This window comes from Paramisgurnus dabryanus, chromosome 19 (assembly GCF_030506205.2).
Source record: "Paramisgurnus dabryanus chromosome 19, PD_genome_1.1, whole genome shotgun sequence".
Lineage (NCBI taxonomy): Eukaryota > Metazoa > Chordata > Actinopteri > Cypriniformes > Cobitidae > Paramisgurnus > Paramisgurnus dabryanus.
The window spans coordinates 8,182,714-8,205,820 of record NC_133355.1 but is presented as its reverse complement, the minus strand read 5'-3'; the positions used below and the strand labels follow the sequence as shown (position 1 = coordinate 8,205,820).

The 23,107-nt window shown below is 39.7% G+C and overlaps 1 protein-coding gene across 1 annotated transcript in view; it reads right to left on the bottom strand.

The window, feature by feature from the left end:
• Nucleotides 1-20,892, bottom strand: part of efna3a (ephrin-A3a) — a 130,356-nt gene extending 109,464 nt beyond the window's left edge. The window contains exon 1 of the mRNA XM_065287630.2: nucleotides 20,172-20,892. Within this exon, the coding sequence (XP_065143702.1) occupies nucleotides 20,172-20,281 (110 nt within the window). The 5' untranslated portion in view covers nucleotides 20,282-20,892. The remainder of the gene's footprint in view (nucleotides 1-20,171) is intronic.
• Nucleotides 20,893-23,107: the final 2,215 nt, after the last annotated feature.

The window sequence follows — 23,107 nt, the reverse complement described above, 5'->3', positions numbered from 1 at the left end:
TCATAAGATCACAATGTGTTAGCATGACAGAAGCTTGATGCTGTCGGGAGAACAAGCAACTGGCATTTTTCCGTCTCCCGAGTGCCTCTCGCGTAAATTATTAGAAGTTGATGGCTTACGTTTCTTTCCCATCACAGAAAACCACCTCAAGTTTACCAATGCCATCAAATTATTGTTTTGTTTTTATCTGTTTGTAGATCATGAAGTACAAGATGAGGAAAAATAGGATTCCTCTCTATTCAAAATGCCGCCATTGTTGTTTACAATGCATGGAATGGTGCGCTGTGATTTGTTGAGCAGATTTATTGCATTCTGCCGAGAAGGAGGACTGGCGTTTATTGCGTTTTGGGGAAAAAAGAAAGAAAAGATGACAGAATAACATGGCAAAAATTTACTTTTAAATACTGACCTGAAACAATACAGATTTTGGCAGTAACTCTTTTTTTTAAATGGCGTTCATCACGTTTTGGAACCAAACTGTTCATATCTAATGTTATATAAAAATATGGTGGTTGACAATCTGTAGTGTAATATGGCAAAAATATAATCATGGTTGATCCTGTCAATTTAATTTAACATCCTGTGAGTCGCCAGCAAAACGTTTCACATTTGGAGGCAATACTTAAATTCAGATTTTTGCCCAACCCTGTGTCTGTGTGAATTATTGCATAATGTGAATATGGCAAGTTTGTCTCTGTCAACGTATGAGAATAGGTGGCCCTTGTTTTCTAAGCACCTCTCAGTGTGTGTGTGTGTGTGTGTGTGTGTGTGTGTGTTTGTGTGCATGTGTGTGTGTGTGTGTGTGTGTGTGTGTGTGTGTGTGTGTGTGTGTGTGTGTGTGTGTCTTAAGGGAGAAAAGCTTGTGGTCTATGAAGAATCTCAACCGTCTGACACAACATTAATATTCTCACTGCCTGCGTTTTCACTTTCCTCCCCCCTTTCTCTCTCTCTCTGTTTGTCTGTCACTCCATCAATCTTTGTATCTATCTCCTCTCTGTCTTACTGCAACTCCTACTACCTTTATACACCTTTCTTATCCAGTGTATATCTTCTTTGTATTCTCTCTCTCTCTCTCTCTCTCTCTCCGTAAAGAGCTGTAAGTGCAAACTGATGCATTATATCCTTAAGCCCTTCACACAACCTCAATATGTGCAGAACTGCATGCTAGTATTTTACTATTACTTTTTATAGCAAGTCGTTATGCAATACGTGTGCTCCCAGATGTATCTGTACCATTTACTAGAATTTTCTGTATGCACACTGCCTTGCAATGAATTACAAGCAATATCAACTTTTTTGTAACTGTGACTTGACTTATTTAATTGGGTCATCAAATAATTTGGATGAATTAAAAATACCCGTAGTATGTTATTCCTGATAGGACTTGGTGAATTTAACATGCAGCAAAGACTAAGTGCAAACAACTGACCTTGTTGAAAAAAGCTATTTTCGATTAAATTTCCTCATCATTGCTCAGACAATTTATACCCTCAGCATAAAATCCATTTGACTTCTATTTACTCTCTAAATAAAGAGTGGGTTGTTTTTAACCCAGGGCTGGGTATATATTGGACAGAACACACCCCTGGGTAAATTACCCAATGTTGGGTTGTTTAAATCCATGGTCGAGTAACAACAACCCAGCAATGGGTCATTTATATTCTGTACAATATTTACTGAGCCCTAGGTTAAAAACAACCCAGCAACATTTTTAGAGTGTAACCTTTTTTGTGTGGATAGCACCTACAGCTATAAGCAAACAAGATGTTGGTGAAAACAGTGAGACCTACACTAAATGTTATAGTAAACAACTACTACCTTTATAAAAATAACATATAGGGCCCTATTTTAATGATCTAAGCGCATGGTCTAAATGGGCGTATCCGAATCCACTTTTGCTAATTTAACGACGGGAAAAATGGTTTGTGCGCCAGGCGCACGGTCGAAAAGCTCACATAATAAGTAATGGGTGTGTTTTGGGCGTAATGTGCAATAAACAAATGAGAGTCTCAGCTCTCATCCCCTTTAAAAACCAGTTGCGCTGGCGCTATGTCTAATCCCTATTTAGATGACGGACTTTGTAAACTAAAAAACTAAGCAGAGGAAGAAGACCACCAGTTTAAGATTAATGTTAAATAATTGTGTTGTTTTCATTTGTATTGAAATTGTTATTTTTTTGGATTGACACATTTAAAACCAGTTTTCTTTTAGTCATGGAAGTAAAAATAGCAGGCTTTTAATTGCTGTAAATCTATTGATATCATCAAAAAATTATTTACAAGTATGTAAGAAAAGTTTTGTACTATAAAAATTCTTTATTTGTAACAAACAAGAGATAATGAATTTACAAACGGCTCTCCGCACGTTTCAGCACTCGGACAGCGCCATGAGTTTTTTAAAGCATTACTTAAAAATGTTTCTCATCTCAGCATCCACAGGTACAGAGTCATATACCATAAATTCGTGGGGTAGCTTTTAAAAAAACATTTAAAAACAGATGCATTTGATTAAAGCAAAGCATTTATTTACTTACCAGGCTACAGGTGAAGCAGCTCTTTACGCCTTCTAAAGTCTCATAATCGGTCTTCATTTATGTCCAAGAGACTCAATAATAATCTTTTACATTTTAATTCTTAAATTTTTCATATTTAAAAGCTTTTTTGTGCTGCTGTGCATCCATATGTGTGATAAGCAAACCCGCGTTGTCGTCCCGTTTATAGGCGCATATTTTTTACGCGCTCATTAAATAACAAAAACAATATTGCGTTTTAGTTGGTCAATGGCGTAGTCTATTTTAGTTGCCTTAAAATATCAACGTGCCAACAATGCGCCAGAACACACCTTGTTTTCAGACCAGAACGCCCATGAGTGCAACATTGGGCGCAAATGCATTTGCTATTTAAACAATGTGACGCTAAACGTGAAAATTATAATTGCGCTGGGTTGAAACCAGCAAAAGACACTTGCGTCGCACATTGCGCTGCATTGCGCCAGGTGTATGATAGGGCCCATAGTGTACACCTTTAGTAGTAAATCGCCATCACCTGTGGGCAATTTCGCATTCATTATTGCGAACGTATCGCCTGCGATAATAAATGCGATATTGCCCAGCTTGTCAGTGAACTATGTCCCTCCATCTGAAAGTAGGTGATGGCGATTTACAACTAATCAAGGAACCGGCTTTACTGATGAGATGCACATGACAATCGCATGTGATTTATCATGCAACCCATGGCAAATAACATGATAAGCATGCAACAACAATGTAATCATATTATTGCGCAACATGTCAAACACTGCATGTGGGCAGCAGGTAGTATTTCACTCTGAACTTACATGTTGCAAATTTCTCAATACACAAACGCTCAGAAAACACAAACCTCCCACATCCAAGCTCTTTCCTCTGGGACTTTCCATTGACGCAGAGGTTGAGCACTACCATTCAAACAGACTGCAACTACTTCCTGTCTCTCTCAAACCCACACAGCCGAGTTGTTTATTAGGTGCCCCCCACATACAATATCAAGTGTGTATTTTAATGGGAAACACTAGCGCATGTTTGTGTGTGGGACACGGATGACTATACAAAGACCGAGAGCTGAATGACTCCCTGACATCGCGTACAAACTCACCCACATAGGCTACACACTCGATGCATCCACCTACTCGCACACCAACACGCGTCCTGCCCTGCAGCTCCTGCAATGCCTCTTTAAACTCACAACTAGCAATGAAACAATACAATCATGTATGTTTTAATAAACAATGACAATGCATATGCTGCCTTTGTGCGGGAACACTAAAAGATATGCACACATTCTCTCTCTCGTCCTTTCAGGGGCGAACGAGAAGAGAGCACAGCAGGACATTGATATTCAGCACACCCACACACAGTGTGGTTGGGATCTGAGATCTGGACTCTCCGAGAGTTTCCTAGTTAACGCACACCGCAGTCCTCCGCAGTATCACCATTAGGCAGACACGCTTACAATGTACACAAATTTACTCGCATTCCACAATACCATTCCAGACCAAATTGCTCTCGGCATTGTAAACAGCCCTATTAAACGAGAGAATAAACGCTACTCAATTATGCACAAGCACTGCACTATTTCTGCCACCACAAGACACGTGCAGGGAAAAATATGCGAAAAGCTGCAAACTAATTATCGGCAAGCATGTATAGAATGAGGCATGAATGGAAACGGCACAGATTAAACCTTGTGAATGTTTGTAAAGGCTAGGCAGATGATGCCTAAGCTCATGTATTAACCATAAAGAAATTTACACATCAAGGCAGCCGAATGGATTTCTGAAGCAGGCTTACACGAGACGAGAGTAAATGATGAGGCTGAAACGTGGACGAGCGCCAGCCGCAACAATCTCGAGATGCCCGTGTCAATGTTGTGGGGGGTTCGTATCGATCGCTGTTTGTGCTTTCTGCTCCAAGTTTAGCCGTGAAATGGGGCGGCGCTGACAGACTCGAGGCAACTTGAGCTTAATCAATGGAGATGAAGGTTTCGTTTCCCGTTTTCACTCGCTCGAGGATGACACATTGAGGATAATTGCAGTCTTGTTTTTCAATCAGCGAACAAATGCGAGGTGATAAGAACCGTGGAACGTGCGCTTTCACCTATGCAATGAAGTAGGCATTAGTTCCACTAACTTGTATTTGAAGGAGTTGGTTTTTAAGGCTGCATACTCTGTTGCCCTTCAGTAGAAACGTTGCATGCAATTTCCTCCGCGATGACGGCCTGTCTATACCGCTTAATCTGAATCGAACTCCATCGCCTGTGCTGCCGTAATTAAATGGATTTGCTCCGCTTGGAAGTTTCCACCGATTTAAACTTTCCCGGACGTTTGAAGTAGTCGAATTTAACTTCTGGTCGCCCCCGAGTGCCACTGAGTAGAGGTCAAATTACATTTTTGCCTGAGTGAATGTGCACAAAACTGGAGCGAGATTTCAATTTCCCTCTGATGTTCTCATTACTGTGCTGATGGCAGCCAAAGGCTCTGAGATCGTATAATTACTGCATCAATAGGCAAATTCTCAATTATAACAGAATAACTAATTATTACTTCCAGATTCAAAATAGCATTTCTCGATAAATTGTCTGAAGTGTCTCATTTTAACAGTGCTCAAGGGAGAGTCAGAGGTGGTTGTCTCTTTATTAAAATCAAAGGCTTTAAACTTCAACAGAAAATAAATCTCGGACATGGCACCCAGTGGTACAGTCGTTAATGTCAAGCTCAGACAATGCATGAAGATATTTAAGGAAATTAAAGCCCCAAATCTAGTACTGTCAGTGTCCACATGCATGTCCAATTACATATGCCATTACAGCTGATGTCTCACATGGGGTGGGTCATATAGTAAACATTTACAATCAATACGCTTCGATTTTGCTTGGGATATACAATTAAGCAACAACATAAATGTTGTGATTTATCTAAATGTCATTGGACTAATTTCTCTTCAAAGCATTTTAGATTAAACTATACAGAATATAGGGGCGGTTTCCCGGACAGGGATTAGACTATAGTGCTAAAATAAAAACAATGTAAGCGCTGTCCAAAAAAAAAAAAAAAAACTTGTACTGACATATCTTAAAATGCCCTATTTTTTGTTTTAAAATGCACACAAGTAATGTTTTTAGTAAGGCATGTTTGTTAAAAGTAGTAATATTTCCTAATTAAACCAAGACCTGGTCCTGGTTTAAGATAATCCCTGTCCGGAAAACTACCCCGTAGGCCTTGTCCCAAATGGCACACTCCGGACTTGTGGACTTCCTCAGAGTCCACACTTTGATGAAATCATGTAGTGCAGACTTTAGGGACCCTTGATGTGAGTCCACGCTGGTGCACCGGAGTCGTATTTTGGGACAGACTCGAGCATCACGGCGGAAATAGGAAGAGAAGTTGCTCATCAGTGTGAACTCCTCCCATCCATCGTCTGATTGCTCTTTCACAAGGACTTCTGGGTTGGTAAAGTGCGTGGAGCCTGCAACAGTGCGGGTTTTGCCAAAGACCGCATCAAGGGTGCAAAGGGGTGTAAAAATGACAGATGGGACACCCTACGGACTCATAGACTAAGCAAGCATGCGCCATTTAAGGCAACAAGACCGAAGGTTCACGTGAAGTGTGCTATTTGGGACAGGGCCATAGTCTGTTAAACACTATTGCTGTTCGGTAGTAGAATATATGTATTGTTATTTTGAGAATAATAAAAATGATCAAATATGTTAATTGAGTAAAAAAAGGAAAGACAAACATGGCAATATATACGTATTTCAGGAGGTGGGTAATTCGTATGAAATTATGTGACCACATTCATATGTTTTTGTATGATGTAATTTTGCCCCTGCGATTTTGGATTTAGGGGTGGAGTTTCATTATTGTTATGATAATCGTAAGTTTTCATACGATTCACTACGTACTATTTCATGCAAATAAGCCAACTCGTAATTCCCGTAAGATCTGGTAAAAACAATCAATAGTACTATTTGCACTGTATTAGTATTATCTGGGGACCTTGTGTGATTTAGAAAAATACCCCATACATCTGAATTTTGCATGGGGCGTGTTTGTTTGGGTGATTTCAAATATCAACATTGGCTTTCAAACATCATGGACTCCGCCTTTAAGGGACCCTTGATGTTAGTCCACGTTGGTGCACCGGAGTCGTATTTTGGGACTTACTCGAGCATCACGGCAGAAATAGGAAGAGAAGTTGCTCATCAGTGTTAACTCCTCCCATCCATCGTCTGATTGCTCTTTCACAAGGACTTCTGGGTTGGTAAAGTGCGTGGAGCCTGCAACAGTGCGGGTTTTGCCAAAGACCGCATCAAAGGTGCAAAGGGGGTGTAAAAATGACAGATGGGACACCCTACGGACTCATAGACTAAGCGAGCATGCGCCATTTAAGGCAACAAGACTGAAGGTTCCCATGAAGTGTGCCATTTGGGACAGGGCCATAGTCTGTTAAACACTATTGCTGTTCGGTAGTACAATATATGTATTGTTATTTTGAGAATAATAAAAATGATCAAATATGTTAATTGAGTAAAAAAAGGAAAGACAAACATGGCAATTTATACGTATTTCAGGAGGTGGGTAATTCGTATGAAATTATATGACCACATTCGTATGTTTTTGTATGATATAATTTCGCCCCTGCGATTTTGGTTTCATATGATTCATTACGTACTATTTCATGCGAATTAGCCAACTTGTAATTCCCGTAAGATATGGTAAAAACAATCAATAGTACTATTTGCACTGTATTAGTATTATCTGGGGACCTTGTGTGATTTAGAAAAAACCCCATACATCTGAATTTTGCATGGGATAAGCAAAGCCTGGGATTTTTCTTAAATTTACTGACTTATATCCCGGATATGATGTTGGGGCTTTGCATAACACCTTGTTCTATACACGCAATGCCAGGAGACTCAGTAAAAGGTACTTTTACTATGTTAATCAGAGTTTTTGTCCTAATCAGCAGCACGATTGCGAAGCCGCCGCGTTGAACATGGAAAAAATAGTAAGTGGATTCTATTTTACAAGCGGTTCTGCTGACAGCTCCGCCTAAACTCCAAAGATTTCAAATAATGACAATTCTGCACATTCTGAATACTAATCATCAAACATGAACGAGGAGAGACTGATTAGACATTTAAAATCAGAAATATATAACAAATCACTCAAGTTTCTCAAGTAAAGCCATAAGAAGCGGAGGGATGTGTCTTTGTATGTGTGCTCCTCAGCTGCAGTGCGAGAGGCGCAGAAACAGAGAAAAACTAAATAAAATATCCTAATATTATAACAGGACCTCAGTGTTCGCCTAAATATTTTCGGGGGAATTGTTACTTTACAAATTATAGACATGGCCGATTCGCACAGGATTACGATCACAGACAACCTCCGCAATTACCGTATTTCCAAAGTATAGGGCCCTATAATTTCTGCGATCACGGAATCTCGGACGGAATCGCTGAATTGGCTAATTAATGTAGCCTTCCCTTTGAAAAAAAACTGTTAACTGAAACATTAACTTAAAGCAACACTAAAGAGTTTTTGCTCCCCCTACAGGTTGGAAGTGGAATTGTCCATTACCACTGTCATAAATAACTTAGCCTACTGCAGCAAAGCTGGCTCTGATTGGATTGTAGGTCTGCCGTAAAGCAAGTTTTTGTAGTTTTCACTCGAACTACAGGACCGCGACTCGGCGGTTGGAAACTTTTTTAGTGGGGTTTTGGCTGATAGAAGGCTGCAAAGCGAAAGCGAAAGTGAAAGTGCCGTTCACCCTGTTTCGAGTGGATGAAAGACTGAAACTTTTTTGGAAACGTTATTTTAAGGGGGAAAAAAACTAGTGTTTGGTGTTGCTTTAAAGACAACGGAGAAAGACTTACAGTAACAAACAAAATGCCCCCAATAATAATTTTTTTAATAAATGCAACTTATAGTCCAGGGCAACTTATATATGTTTTTCCTCTTTATTACGCATTTTTTGACCGATGCGACTTAAACTCTGGAGCGACTTATAGTCTGGAAAATACGTTATTACAAATGACTAGAGGTCACCAGGTGACACTAATCCGGCTAATGACTGTAAAAAATGCTATTTAGTCAAAAAAAAATTCAAAATTGAGATGTATTTTAAATATTGACAACAGGTTGTACACTGAAAAAAATTATTTATTCAATGTACTCAATTTTTAGTAAGTGGTCGCAATTAGGAAAATTAAAACTTAATTAGAAAATAAATAAGAATAAATTAGAAAAACAAAAGCTTTTGTTTAAATGTAGCTTAAAAAATTTTAGTAAATTGAATGAATAATTTTTTTCAGTGTAGATTATTGAGGTCTAATTATTTTACCTACAATACATGGCCCAGCCCTTCACACCTGCTGTTTTTGTGCCTGCACAATAAACATCATAACTTGTGGAAACGTCACCATGTTTTCCTCATGCCAACCCAACTCATTAGGCTCCATGGATCGGTGACTTTCATTGCTTTCCGATGTGTTAAAATTTGCATCTTAACAACAAAAGCTATTTTTCAAGCTAGTGAAAATAATAGGTACCTCTTCGGCGTGTCAGGCATACAGTACATCAGTGCAACGAGAGGGGACTTGAATTCAGGGCGGCTCTTGACTTTAGTATTTGCATTCATTCAGTTTGGAATTGGCTTTACCTGTCTGGAGCAGAAATCCATCTCTACAGGATTTGGAGCTTCGGTTAAATGAACACTCCATAACCTTGGAACCGGTGGAATACTAATGGCTTGTGAATGCAAGTAAATGTGCACTTGCTTCTCGCCTTGTTTTAAGTAAGGTCTCCTATCTTTTTTTCATACAACAAACAGAGCACTGTGTAACACTGTTTATGTAACATACGTCCCATAAAACACCTGCAGTGAGTGAAAGGCATCTGGGTCAAAACAGATCTCTTTGAATGGTAGACAGGCATATTTAATCCGACATGAATGAGCCTGTGAAAGGTCAGTTTGTTCAATATGACATTGGTCATGTCCAGGCCCGCACAGAATCTGTGCTTTGACCTTTTCGTGTTTATTAAATATTTAGGCTAATATAATCTCAACAACATTTAAAGCATAAGCCTAGCCTCACATCTCCTTTTCAAATCCGCCTGTTTTCAGTGTGTTTGCTGAACCACCCAGGAACAGCAGAACATATTGAACAAACTGTTCTTGTATCCCTTAGAGCCTAGTTTTTGTTTGTGTCATAAAAACACTCCGACTATGGACTACAGCACATTTGTAAGGAGGTATACAGACATCTGGGCCACAAGCTTTGGCTACAATGAATTACAGCAGACAGAGAAATGTTACACTTGGTAAATGCAGGTTTAAAGCTCATGTGATATACTGAACAAACTCCACTTAGCTGGGTTTATAGCAACATAACATACATAGCTTTAGACAAAAGCACTTAACCACTACTACAGGTCTCACAGAAGCATTTTTCTGAAGCGAGCAGAGGCCAACACAACTATTTAAGTGTGTTGAATAAATTTGCAGGCTATATGAGAGGATTTACATGACAGAAGACTTCTAAACACATATGTAGGAAGAACCTAATCCAACTCTTCAACAGGTCAAAAGCTGTATTTTGTTACACTAGTTAAAAACCAAGTTGAGAATCACAGACGTTTCCACAGAAGATATTGGGTCTCATTCACTAATAATTGCTTTCGTTTTTAGTATTTATATGCACACTTGAACTTTACACCTAATTTACAACACGTGCGTGCACACGAGTTTGTTCTTAAAGTCTTACGTTAGTGAATTTGGAGTGCTCTACATGAGCGGCCGCGTGCACAAGTTTGGTAATTATTTGATATTTAAACACGCGTAACCAGCTCCATATAAGGGCTTTCTGCGGCGCTAGTCCACAGAAAATCTTTGAGCAGTTTGTCATAGAAGCCATGGTGTCCTGCAGCACTTTCATGTCGGGTGGCCCGCCTAAGGTGGGAAACCCTACCGCCTTAAATAGGCCTTTATAAAAACTGCTTAGTTTGCACACTTCGACCTTGGGCACAGTAATATTGACAGAAGTTTGAACAAAAGGGGAAGTTACTCATGTAACAGTCTTTAAATGGGGAAAACAAGGAAGTGTTTGGTCGCTCCTAAATACATCCCTGTTTGGATCCTGAATAATGAATGGGGCTAGGCTAAATGCTAACACATTCATGCTATACAAAGATTAACTGCATACATTGAAAAAGATAGGTATGTATTAATTAGTCTAAGTTGAGGTAAGAACATAGTAAAATATTGAAAAACGGTGGTGTTTTCCTTTAAACAAACAGAGACCAGAAGTTAAGTTCATCCTAGATGCAAAACGGCGACAATGCATGTGCATCCACTGAAACTGTCTATAAATGCAGCTTCACCCTCATAAAACCTTTTACAGTACTTTAAAAGACCCATCCCAAGGTCTACCTGTTCACTGTTGACTTTCATTTGACCATAATTTTCTACTTTCTACATCCTTCGCATTTTCACTGTCTGTTCCTTAGGTATCTGCGGGGGATAACCTGAGGGTGTTTTAGAGAAAGCTCATCTTTACATTCACTCTCAAATTCAAATCAATTTCTCCCCTCTCTGCTCTCAATTCTAATTGGTATTTCTCTCACACCATCACATTCAACAAAAAATGAATTTGCGCATTGATTATTACAAGGCCTGAAATCGACCGCTCTTCAGGCATCAAAGTTCTCGTATTTAATGGTTATATATTTATTTGGAGCCTGGAGGCCCTTCCTGCATTCAGCCTGAATCGATCACCTTCTCATTCCTCAATCCGGCTTTCTCGTGGGAACGCCAAGGAATTACACAGTGAGCCATTGGTTTTACTTTGCAGAGGATGTAGGAATGAGTCAGAGTGGCAGGGAATTCACAGGGTACTTATGGACTGTCATCCTGCAAGGCGAAAATAAAGAGGAGGAACAAGACAGACACACACCTCCATTCTGCATACGTTCTTCCAGAAAGCAGAGACAGTCTCTCTTTATGCATGCAGGAACGTTCAAGCATTGTTAGGTGCAACAGAAACAGGTTATCGTGCCTTCACTTCATTAAAGATTCGCTCAAGTAGATCACGTCAATTAAGGTTCTGATTGATTAGGTTGTTGGAAGCTCTAATAATGAGGAAAAGATAACACAGGTTGTAGACAGAAGTTTTTGCAAATTATTTAAAAAACATGGATTTTCTATTTACTCTGCATAAAATAGATATTGCTATCTAAAATAGATATAGATATATACCAATTATAGATCTCGGTCCGCGCGGACGTTGCCTTTTTTGAACCTCACCTGTAAGCGTAATTTGAATGCCACCGCGCAGCCTGTTCAGCCTGTTATTTTGGTAAGGTAGGTATGCGATATTGTTTTGAGATGGATTCATTCATATATTCTACTTTGTGTTGCTTACGAAATTTGTGTTTGTTTATGTATTAGCGTAACAATATAGTTACTACGTCTACACAACCGAAAGTATGCTTTAAAGGCGCTCTAAGCGAATTGAAGCGTTTTAGACCATAAAACATTTTTTGTTACATACCGGAAACATCTCCTCACTATCTGCTTGCTGCCTGTCCGCTGATCAAACTGTAAAAAAACGCGATCTCTGTAGACAGCCCAGGCTTCACAAACGGCAATATCAACAAGTGGCCAAACCTAGCATCACAAAACAAAACAAAGTATTCCAGCCAATAAACGACAAAAAGGATTTGGGGGTGGGGGTTGGGCGCGTTCATGAAAGCACGGAAGGGAGGGGGAGGGGGAGGAGTTAGCTACGCTCCGTCTGTTTGAAAACAGTTTCAAACGTCAACAATAACTAACGTCTCGCAGAACTTATTCTGATGTAAACCCGTTGTTTATGTTGGTAATTTTGGTAATGTTATTCACTTTGTACTGCAAAAGTTTTCTCAATGGTGAATGAGACATGAGATGTGGACGTCTGATCTGTGCGTGTTCATGTGTTTTGTGACTTTGGATGGCGATTTGAATGGAGGGTGGGATCGTAATTTCATTGCTAGTCGGCTACCGTTAGCATTTTTAAAAATTAGATACCCTGCCTTTAAACCCCTGCGGGCCTAACAACCGAGTCATGTGCATTACAAGTTCAGGTGCTGAAAGGAAGTCTATGCCTCACGCATTCAGGTTCCGTGCAAGAGTCCAAGACACGCGCATTACAAGTCTAGATGCGTGCGAGAAGAAATCTATGCATGTTACAAGCTATCTTGTGCAAAGTGAAGCCCACATACCCTTTCATGTGAGGAAAAGCAAGCAATGTTAGTGTGAAACTATGATGATAATAATAATAATAATTGTCATAAAAAAGCCCGCTATCGGCCATATGTCTGACTACCGTCAATAGAATCGTCTATCGGCACAGCCCTATGACAAATGGTTTAATGCTGGTAAATAAAGTACATTTGGTATGCAGATTCACCAAGATTTTTCCATCAGGCCAAGCCAGATGGACCGCCTTGCATGTAATCAGCTGGCAAATCCACTTGTCTTTCTCTTTCCATGAGAGTTTAGTCACAAGAAAACAGATCAGCACAGCACATTCTCCTTTGTCTCACAACATAATCCATGTGTTGCTATATTATTTCCCTATATTTAACCTTCTTGTCCAGTGAAAAAACATCTCTTAACTATTCAAACTACTCTCCATTTTCAATTAATTTTCTAATCTTCATTGTTGCTTCTCATTTCTCTGCTTTAATTAATTTGCCAGTCTCCAATTCATTTAACACCTTTTTAGTAATTCCTTGCTCTGCTAAAATTTTTAATTCCTTGTTCCCTTTCATCAATACCTGACTTTCCTCTTGTTCGCTGGTAAAAACACACTCAAAGACTGAAATAGATTTTATCCTGCTGCACAAATTAAGTCCCTTGGTATGAAGACAAACTTGGGGAACTAGAGTTTGAATGCATTACATTTATTTTTTTACATCCAAGTAAGACATTTCAGAGCATGAAGAAACACAAATTTTTTAACGTTCTCATAATGCAAATCTGTTCAATTCAGGATTAATATTCATTGTAATAGATGTGAACAAAATTACTTACATCTTTGGACTTGAATAACACATAATTGCATTTTTTTTTACTAGAAATTGAGTAAAAACCATGAAAACAGTAGCCTTTTTTCCAGATATGGTGATTGTTAGGGGTACTGATACGATATTGATTTTCTCCGCCAGTGATGCAATATTTGCTAATACATCAAACACTTCTTCGATGCAATTACGATTAGGTGCGATTCGATTACTTTATCAATATTTTTATATTATGTGCCTAGTTAAGCAGTTTTATTCTTAATCATTTACAAATGCAACCAAAATATATAACAGAAACATTTAATTAAACTTTGAAATATCTGCCCCAATTGGAACATTTACAAAAACCAACTAACACAAAATACACTTTTTTAAATAAAATAAATAAATAAATAAATAAAGAGGAAATAAATGTCACACAAACACAAGCTTATGATGGCAAGTCTTTCAGTATTTTGTGCCAAAATGTGCAATAATGACAATCGCTGAAATAGTTGTAGAAAAAATTTACTTACTAGCAGACGGAAATAAACAAAAATGTGTGCATTGATTTTATGTGTGGCATCGATGCAACCTGTCGTAAGAAATTTAATCAATGTATCGATCCATATCAATGTATTTTTACACCCCTAGTGATTGGTGTATAACCTACATACAGGATGTGTTTTTCCTTTCAAAAACAGCTAAAGAGGCAAATAAAAGCTGGAAACTGTACATATAACACTGTACATAGGTCATACAATGTTTCTAAAAGTTAACTACTAAAAATGTCATATACACAACCACTAATAATTTACATGCCAACATTTAAAAATGTATGCACTGATCTGAGAATCTCTGAAAGCAAAGCTATATTTAAAATAACAAGTCTTTATACATAGCCTGCCAGAGTAGACATTTTTTGCTGTCAGCAACTGTGCTCTGTGTGCGACCTTGTTTTGCTGTGTGAGTTTTGTCTGTTTTTTTATCATTAATAGGATATATGTGACTTTAATGAGCTGCAGGAGGAAGCCCTCCCCCCTGCACTTGGTAGGTCATTGATCACACCAACCAATGCCTTCGTTTTCCATGGAAGCCATTTGTCAAGATGATAATTTGCTCTGTAGCACAGGAGATTGTGCACTAAACATAAAAAAATGTTGCCACTGTTTTTCCCACCCGGTCTTGTTTTATCTAATAGCAGAGCTGAACACAAATGGTCGGGCCTAATATTAAAGAAACGGTCCATAATGGTCCATTGCGCTGTCACCTCTGTAATTTGATTTTCTGCTTAAAATCAAAACTTTACGTCTGAAAACACAGCACAGTCACATTTACATTCATAGGGCACTAATACCTGTAAATTGTACCAATTCTACACTTTATAATAGTTGTAAAGTCTACCCAAAGTCCCGGGAATAAAACTTGGTTCACTCAGTGGACATCTTGGCTATGCTCCCCAGACAGCTATATAACATCACAATTGGCATGCAATTACAGATCCTATCTATTTGAATGGGGAAAAACACAATCTCTAACTGCAGTCTAAGTGTACGTTTCAATAACATATGTCAAACCACCAATAAAATCTAACAACAATGGCATCGTAAATTCTGTTGCTCAAATTAGAACAACCTAATTTTCAGGTTGGCGCAGCATGCAACAAAAGACGGGAGTGGCTTTCCTAATAAAGCGATTAGCTTCCTTACTGATAGACAGGACTTATTTTTTTACAACCACGAAATGAAGGGTTGCATTTATCCAATTAGTGAATAATAGTAAATTAGTTTAATCACACAAACAATGGTGGTCTTGACACAAGAGTATATCAATTGCTTTCTTTTAATAAAGATGATTTACATTAACATTTACACATTTATTCAGAAGATGCTTTCATCCAAAGCGACTTACAAATAAGAGAGCATTTTCTCAATAAAGTTTAGTTTACAAAGCCATGTTTACAAGTATGACTAGAGGTTATAGCTAAGAAAGATGAACAATAGAGGCTTTTTGGTCAAAGGGTGACAGTTAGGGGTTACTCAGGTGAATGGTAAATAAACTTATAACGTGTACCATAAGGTCATGTACTGTAAATGCATACAATGGTCAAATGGTACAATGGCATAGAAAGGCCATAAACAGATCAGCACAGGTAGTTTTTTGCTCATTACCCTGATTTGTGTGCATGTAAACACCTGGCTTTACTAGCGTTCTTGAACTTTTGTTCATACCTTCCCATATAAAAAATAAATGTCACAAATAGAAGCATGGAGTAATGCATAAAAGTCTGTAGTAGGCCTATAGCTTTAACGTCGTGCAAATGAGCGGTAAAAACATGAGCGCACATTTCGTTTTTTGTCACGGGTGCCGTGTTTTGTCCATTTCCGCGTTCAGCGCTGATCGCCCAAAGTTGAAAAATTTAATCCAACTTTGGGTGGCGCTCAGCACAATGTTACTTTTCACTCAGCCATCCAATCACAGTGGAGGAGGGGCAGGACACATACCACAAAAACTGGCGCATCGTAGCACGAATCAGAAGTATCATAGCACCAAACACCCCATAAATACGCAATTGCACACTTGTGGGCTCGTGATATACTCATCTTTCAACATGAAATAGAACTCATTTGCAGGTCGCACATGTGCAAGAACTTCCCAAAAATTTGATGAAAAATGTGACCATTCAGTCGCAGTCGCAGTCTGGAGCCCTGTATAATAAGCAGATTGTGAACGCATAATGTGAATGCATTCATTGTCCAAAATGCCCTGGATTACAATTCAGCTGGTCATCAAACATCACCACCAAGGTTCTCCAGATGGTTGACCACAAAAAGAAAATTATGCTTCAGTGGCTAATAACTTAGATGAACTGGCATGAAGAAATAACTAGCTTACTGTAAACCACAAGTGAACAAAAATTGACAAAAAGTGAGTTTAAAATCATTTCAAAAGCGGCACATTGTGTGGCAGCCAAGGGTGCCGCACAAGCCCTGAAAAGTGAACCCAAAATGTCTCGATCACCCCCCAGTATAGGTCATAAACCCCGCCTCCCCCATGTTATTCAATGGGACTTGAGACCAACTAAACAATTTAATTACACTTCAATTATAATTTTCCTGAAGTAGGTTTCTGTCATTTACCATAGTTTTTATCACGCTGATGTAAATTCAAGTGTTTGTTTTTTTAAATAAGTTGTTTTAAATAAAAACCGTGGTGTCATGTCACGATTGAGAGCTGTGATATGCACATTCTTCGAGAGCGAGGGCGGGGCCTTAATTTTGCGGCTTTACTTCCTGCTCACTACTGCGCAGGACTGGTCCCGAAATCGCTACTGCACAGACTCAAGACCCAAGAGAGCAGTGCCGTATCGGGACACTGCCGGCTTCACTTTTCACCAATGGAAGAGAGCGAACGGGCGTCGGCCATCTTTTTTTACAGTCTATGGTTGCAGCTTGTATGTTTCTTTTAACACACATTCTTGTGAAGACACTCAATTTTATTGACCCTCTCCTAACATAACTCTCCTCTAACATAAGCAATACTTCTGCCCTTGACCGCTGCCTAGAGCTCCTTGTGTGTTTGCAGCTTTGCGTTCTGAGAGCAGGGCTCTCGTTTGTTATCATCACACCGACAGAGGTTGACTAATTAAAGAGCCCTGCTCTGATACCTGGACATGACACCAACCTGGTGCCAAGTTTAAAGGTCATGCAGCCACTGAAAATGTACCCTAGGGCCACCTTGCATTGCTACACATGTAGCACATCAAACTTCTCTAATTAGCAGAGAGCCTGAGAGCAGCGATGATTTAGTGTGCGTGTTTGTGTGTACCTGTGTGTTCTTCTTGTCATTTTGCGGGCACAAGTGTACTTCTCAGCTGCCGGCTTGTCAATTCGATACGCATTTAGTACATTAGCATGCACACTTGTGTTTGCATGTGCGTGCGGATAGAACGTATCTAAATGACTTTGTGTGCAATTGTGTGTACCATTAGACGGGACAGCTGTAATGAGCTTGGGTTGCTGGCATTGCCACTGCTAAAGCTGAGAGCGTTGCCTGCTAATGGGGCTGTGCAGATGCAATCAAAGCCCAACCGTGTGTTACTGAGTCATTCTCACCATTTGTATCCACACGCTTCATACTTATTCTGTTTGCTTGTTTATACCTATCTGAGCCACTCAGAAGACTCCCTACAAATTCAGGATTCATCTTCTTCCAGATTTGGCATTTTCCCCAGAAACATCATCTCACGTGATTGACTTGACTTTCCAGTGAAATTTCAAACAGATTTCGTGAGCAAGGTTTCTCACCGCATCCACGAAACCTCTTTTATCACTCAACACTTTTATCTGCCTCGGCATTGCGAGAGCAAGCTTTGGGCCTGTTACGCTTTGTGCCTGCATTAGCCCACGCAAAAAGCTCAACCGGCTTCACTGTCAACTTCTCTTTGAACGTCCTGGTCTGGACCAAATGTTACACTTATAGATATAGCAAAGCAGGGTGTCAACTTGGTCTGTGACGACCCGCTGGGCCATTTCCCTGGCCACAAACATTCCCGTGCCCTTGAGGGGCTCATGGGAACCAGTCGGTAAGGAGATTGTTGCTCCAGTTTGTACCATGCCTGCATGCGCTTTTGAGCAGCGTGTGGCCCGGAGCTTTAAGCCTCTCAGGACTGATCTGGGATCAGTATTCATGCCGTAAGGCCTCAGCGGGTTCCACAGCTACCTGCAATCTGGGTCAGTTTACGCATTATTTTACAGATCTTTTCCCAGTGTGGGAGTAGAAATAGGCTCAATATTAACAGAAATATGCAGGTACCGATGTTCTTGCACAGGGTTCTGAAGACGCACACAACTAACAGAAGTATTCATCAACTGTAGAGGCAAAACATGCACCACAGAAACACAAAAACACATCACCTGTTCTCACAAATAGGTTTTTTCACTACCACATTCTGTCTCACACCTGCCAGGACTAATACAAGTTAACTCAAGTATATTTTGCAATTCTCTTTTCATTCACACACACACACACACACTTGTCATTTTGCCTACTGCACACTGTAAAGTGAATCAAGCACCTAGCATATTGTTATTATAACTATCAATGTAAGGTACGATAAAAAACATTTTAGAGCCCACTTTTTATTTCTACATACAGATAAACAGACATCTGTAGACATCCACCCAAAACTTGTGTTCAAAGACAAAGCATAATTAAAGGTAAAGCATATAAGCATCAACAGAATGTGACACACAGGAAAACGTGTGACTGCTGTGCACTTTGAAGATGTTGCGGTTAAAATAATGAGGCACTGGGTATTAATGAGGCTCTCACACAAACACATACACACTAACTCGATGACACACTTAATTGCCACTGCAGCTGGTGCTTGTAGGGCTAGTAGTGTGCACCAGAGGTTTGAGAGTAATGCCAAAGCCATGTTTGGAGGCACAGTGCACCCTGGCATCCATGCCATGTATTTTGACTCCTCATTTAAACTGGGTTATTTCCATACTATTTCTATTAGAGATAAAGTGATGCATTTCAATCACAAGATGAAAGTGGGAATAATATAGCGAAAAAGGAGTGAAAGTGATCAGAATCACAAGAGGAGCGGGTGAGCAGAATACAGTCAGGAGAAAAGTGGATGAGATGAATGCAAATAGACATGGCGAAGGTGGAGGAGCTGCTGGCTCTCCTTTTTATCAAAGAAGAGATAACTGTGATTAATCTTAAGATAATAACACTTAAGGCACAAGACTTCTCATTCATCACCATAACGCCTTGTAATTACAGACAAAAGAAACTAAAATGATGAAAGGCTGCAGTACAGAAGCCATATAGACAAGGGGACGGGGAAACATTCAAAGAAAGAAACATCTAGGATTTCCTTTTTAAATAGAGGAAAGAAAGCCATGAGCACCATATCCTCACAGACTATTTAGCCATCCAGTCTGTCAGGAAATGTGAATTATCACCTGTCACCACACAAACCACAGAATCCAGTTGTGTGACAGCAAGAGAAATAAATCGGTTTGGAGGTAGAAGTAAACATGACTCTATCACGACACTTTATCAACAACGTTCTCAAAATGCGTGGCACGTGACCAGACAATCGTCAGTTAAATCAAAACTCTTGTCAGTTTTATGTGTGCGCGCGTGACCTGTCAAAAGACGATCTCCGGGTAATACATTACGCCAAAATCAAACGTAAGAAGCTGTTTTTTTTTTTCAGTAAAACATAAATATGACTTATTTTACAGTAGCCTACTTGTGATATTAAAAAGATCATCAAAATAATAATTACAGTATCAACAAATGGGCAATTAAAAATGTTATTTGAAATAACTACATTTAAATGCATTAAATGATTCAAGAATTTGGGTGATAATCATAAAATGACAAACATAAATATGTCCCTAAAAGCAAAAAAATAGATTATTTGTAAATTGAACCATTAACATGACCTGAACACATCCAGGACAGGTTCTGTGAGTCACCTGTTTCCTTTTCTCTACGTATCACCCGACGTACGGCCGATCAATCTCTCCACGTCCGCCGTCCACAGATCAAACAAAACTTACAAACGCACTTACTGTATGTTTGAGCTGTTCCAGTACACGGCGTGTCGGTTGTTTCCGTGGACCTGGCGCGAGTTCATCCACGCGAGCGCGAGGAGGTTGAGGCACACCGCCGCGAGAGCCATTATTATATCCCTCTGTTCCCTCGCACCCTCTGTATCTTCACCGTATTCGACTCTTAGTCCACCAGTCCCGCGCAAAACTAACGTTTTTATAACATTCCTGCGACTCTGCAAGCGGTCGGTCGGTCGCAAAGCGTTTATATCTCTTTGCCGTGCCGCAGTGTGGTTTAGTTTGTTAGTCAGATCCTCGCGCTTTCCCCAATATAACTCCACGGCAGTGAAGCGCTTATCCAAGGCATCCTGGACAGCTCTGTCGGAATTCACCGAAGGAAGTTACAAAATAATTCTTCATTGAATAAAAACATCTAAAAGGAAACAAAAGTGGTACGATTAAACGATATATAAGAAGCGCACGCTGCCACTGGCTTCTGTCCGTTTGCTTAGATGAATTGGATACCGTTGACTGACTGAGGTAAAATCTAAACGACTCTGACAGTGTAAAGATACCCAGAACTTACAAAGCCGGTTACAGAATGTAAATTAGGGTCTTTAACATCTCTTATTTCTTCTGACTATACGCGGACACACTGGTAAACAGTAATATAAAAGTAAGGCGATCGTTGGTGTCCTTAAACTTAAGATGCGCTTTCTCCTCAGCCTGCATCCGCGCTGTGTGATTGACGGGAGGCTGTGTTAACGGCCACACCCCCGCCTCTCACCTACGCTATTTGGTAAATGTAAATAATTGCATTTTTTTAACTGCTTATTAGAGTGAAAGAGTTGTTTTGCATCGGTAATCGATTTTTTTCTCCCTCAGTAATAACTTTGTTTTTTGTCAGAGTTTGAATTTGATATGCATCAAGGGGCTATACACTATAGTGGCGTGTAGCTGTTTAATAATCTGAAACAAGATGCTGAACCAGAGCACATCAAAGCAGCACGTCTAGATCTTTAAAACCCATTGAAGTCTAAAAACAGTTTGCTGAAGTGGTACTGTCATACAGCTGCCTTAAATGTGTCTCACTGTCATGGGTGGCTTTTGATTTAGCATGCATGTTTAGTTGCATGGCCAAACACACTAATAATAAGTTTGCGATTTGGACAGAAAGTTGTTGTCATGTCAAGTAATTTTTGCAATTTCAATTTCAGTGCACTTCGTGAGGTCTGGTTTATATATACACATTTGAAAACAAAGCAGTGATGTATGACTAATGGGTCTATCCATATCTCCTGCTCAGGAGCATATTGTCATTCTCTGCATCACTCTTTCCCTCTCTGCCATTTTTTCAGTTCTTGCACCTCTCCTCTGTTGTTTTTGTCAGGGATGGTGCCTCTCTTGTGTCCCCTCCAGGCATGTTGCTGTGGTGACAGCGGCAAAAGAGATGAGAGAGATGGAGAACTATTACTTCTTTAACTCCATGTATCTGCCATCCTTGCACTTGTCAATGCATGCAATGCCACGTCAATGGCCTCTGTTGTCAATCACATCCATTTTTTCTCTCTCTCTCTTTCTCTCTAGCGTCTGTTTCTCATCCAAAATTACACTGTTTCACTTGTGGTACCCCAGGTCTTTGGGTTACAATATTCTCACTTTATCTTCCTGTTGGAAAAAATCTTTTATTTCTGAAACTCAGCAATACTGTAAAAAATAGTGAAAGTAACAGCTATGCTAGCGTTGGGGAAAATATAAATGTTTCATGATATTTTTTTCTTCATCAATACGGTTTCACTAGTTCACCTGCGCATTCAGTCTTAATGATTAATGGTAAACGAACTGGGCTTGGTGTCCTCGAAGGGAGCTCTGAACCTGAGCTCTGAACCTTCAGAGAGAGCGAACTTGAAGCCGGGGCTCAAGCCCCAAGTTCAACCCCCTCTGCAGCAGAACTGCACAGAGGAATAAAGAAAGAGAGCAGTGAAGGAGGAGATAGAGAGAATGAGGATGCCGGAAGAATTGCAGCTGGACGGAGAGGCCTGGAGACTGCCTTATATACGCTCATAATGATTGACAGGCCTGAATGTTTAAGCTCCTCCCGAACCTACGTTTAGAACTATCATGCCAAGAATAAATATGTTTTGCTTAATTACATTAATTATTTTGTTAGAACAGAGAGAAACAAAGAGTAAGAGATCACTTATACAGTATCATAGTTTTAAATAACTAGATGCTAACTGTCTTGTTAAACCATGACTGAGATTTGATATAATATTGTGTCCCTGCAGACCCTTACCCCCTGGTGTGTGATGGACACCCATCCTGTCCTGTCAAAGACTTCTGAATCTTTTTTTTAGGTAAGGTTGCATCTCTGCATGTTTACATACCGCACAAGTTGCATGGCTTTTATTTCGTTGTCTATAATCAGATACAGTTTTGAATGATGGCGCGATGCTGATGTGCACATTGTGGCTCAGGCGTTGCTAGGCAGCGGGAGACATTAGTAAAACTAGGTTGTTTCTGTTTGCTTTCGTATGTTGGTTGTGATTAATTCATGAGTAGTCCTGCTATGGGCACATTGATTATCCAGATAATCCATTATCATCAATCTGACTCGCTGCAGTCATGTATCCTTGTTTGGTGTTTAATTGCTTTTCCCAAGGTTTTTATTCTCGGGGCATACAAGATCACACGAAGATGGGTGCGTTCTGCTCTCTGTTCTCCGCCTCCTCTGTTAGCTGTCCCTCATTCATCTTTTTCCAGTGAAGTAATTCATTAATCTTCCCATATTCTTCCCTGTGTCTGCTGTCACGCCATTTATCTGAACATTTCAATCTCGAGCATGTTTTATTTACTTAATATTATTGCTGTAATGCATTTATTGTCACAATCAAGTATTTTTTTTATATTCCACAGAGCTTAATAGAGTAAAATTAATTAAAACGTTTATTTGCCCA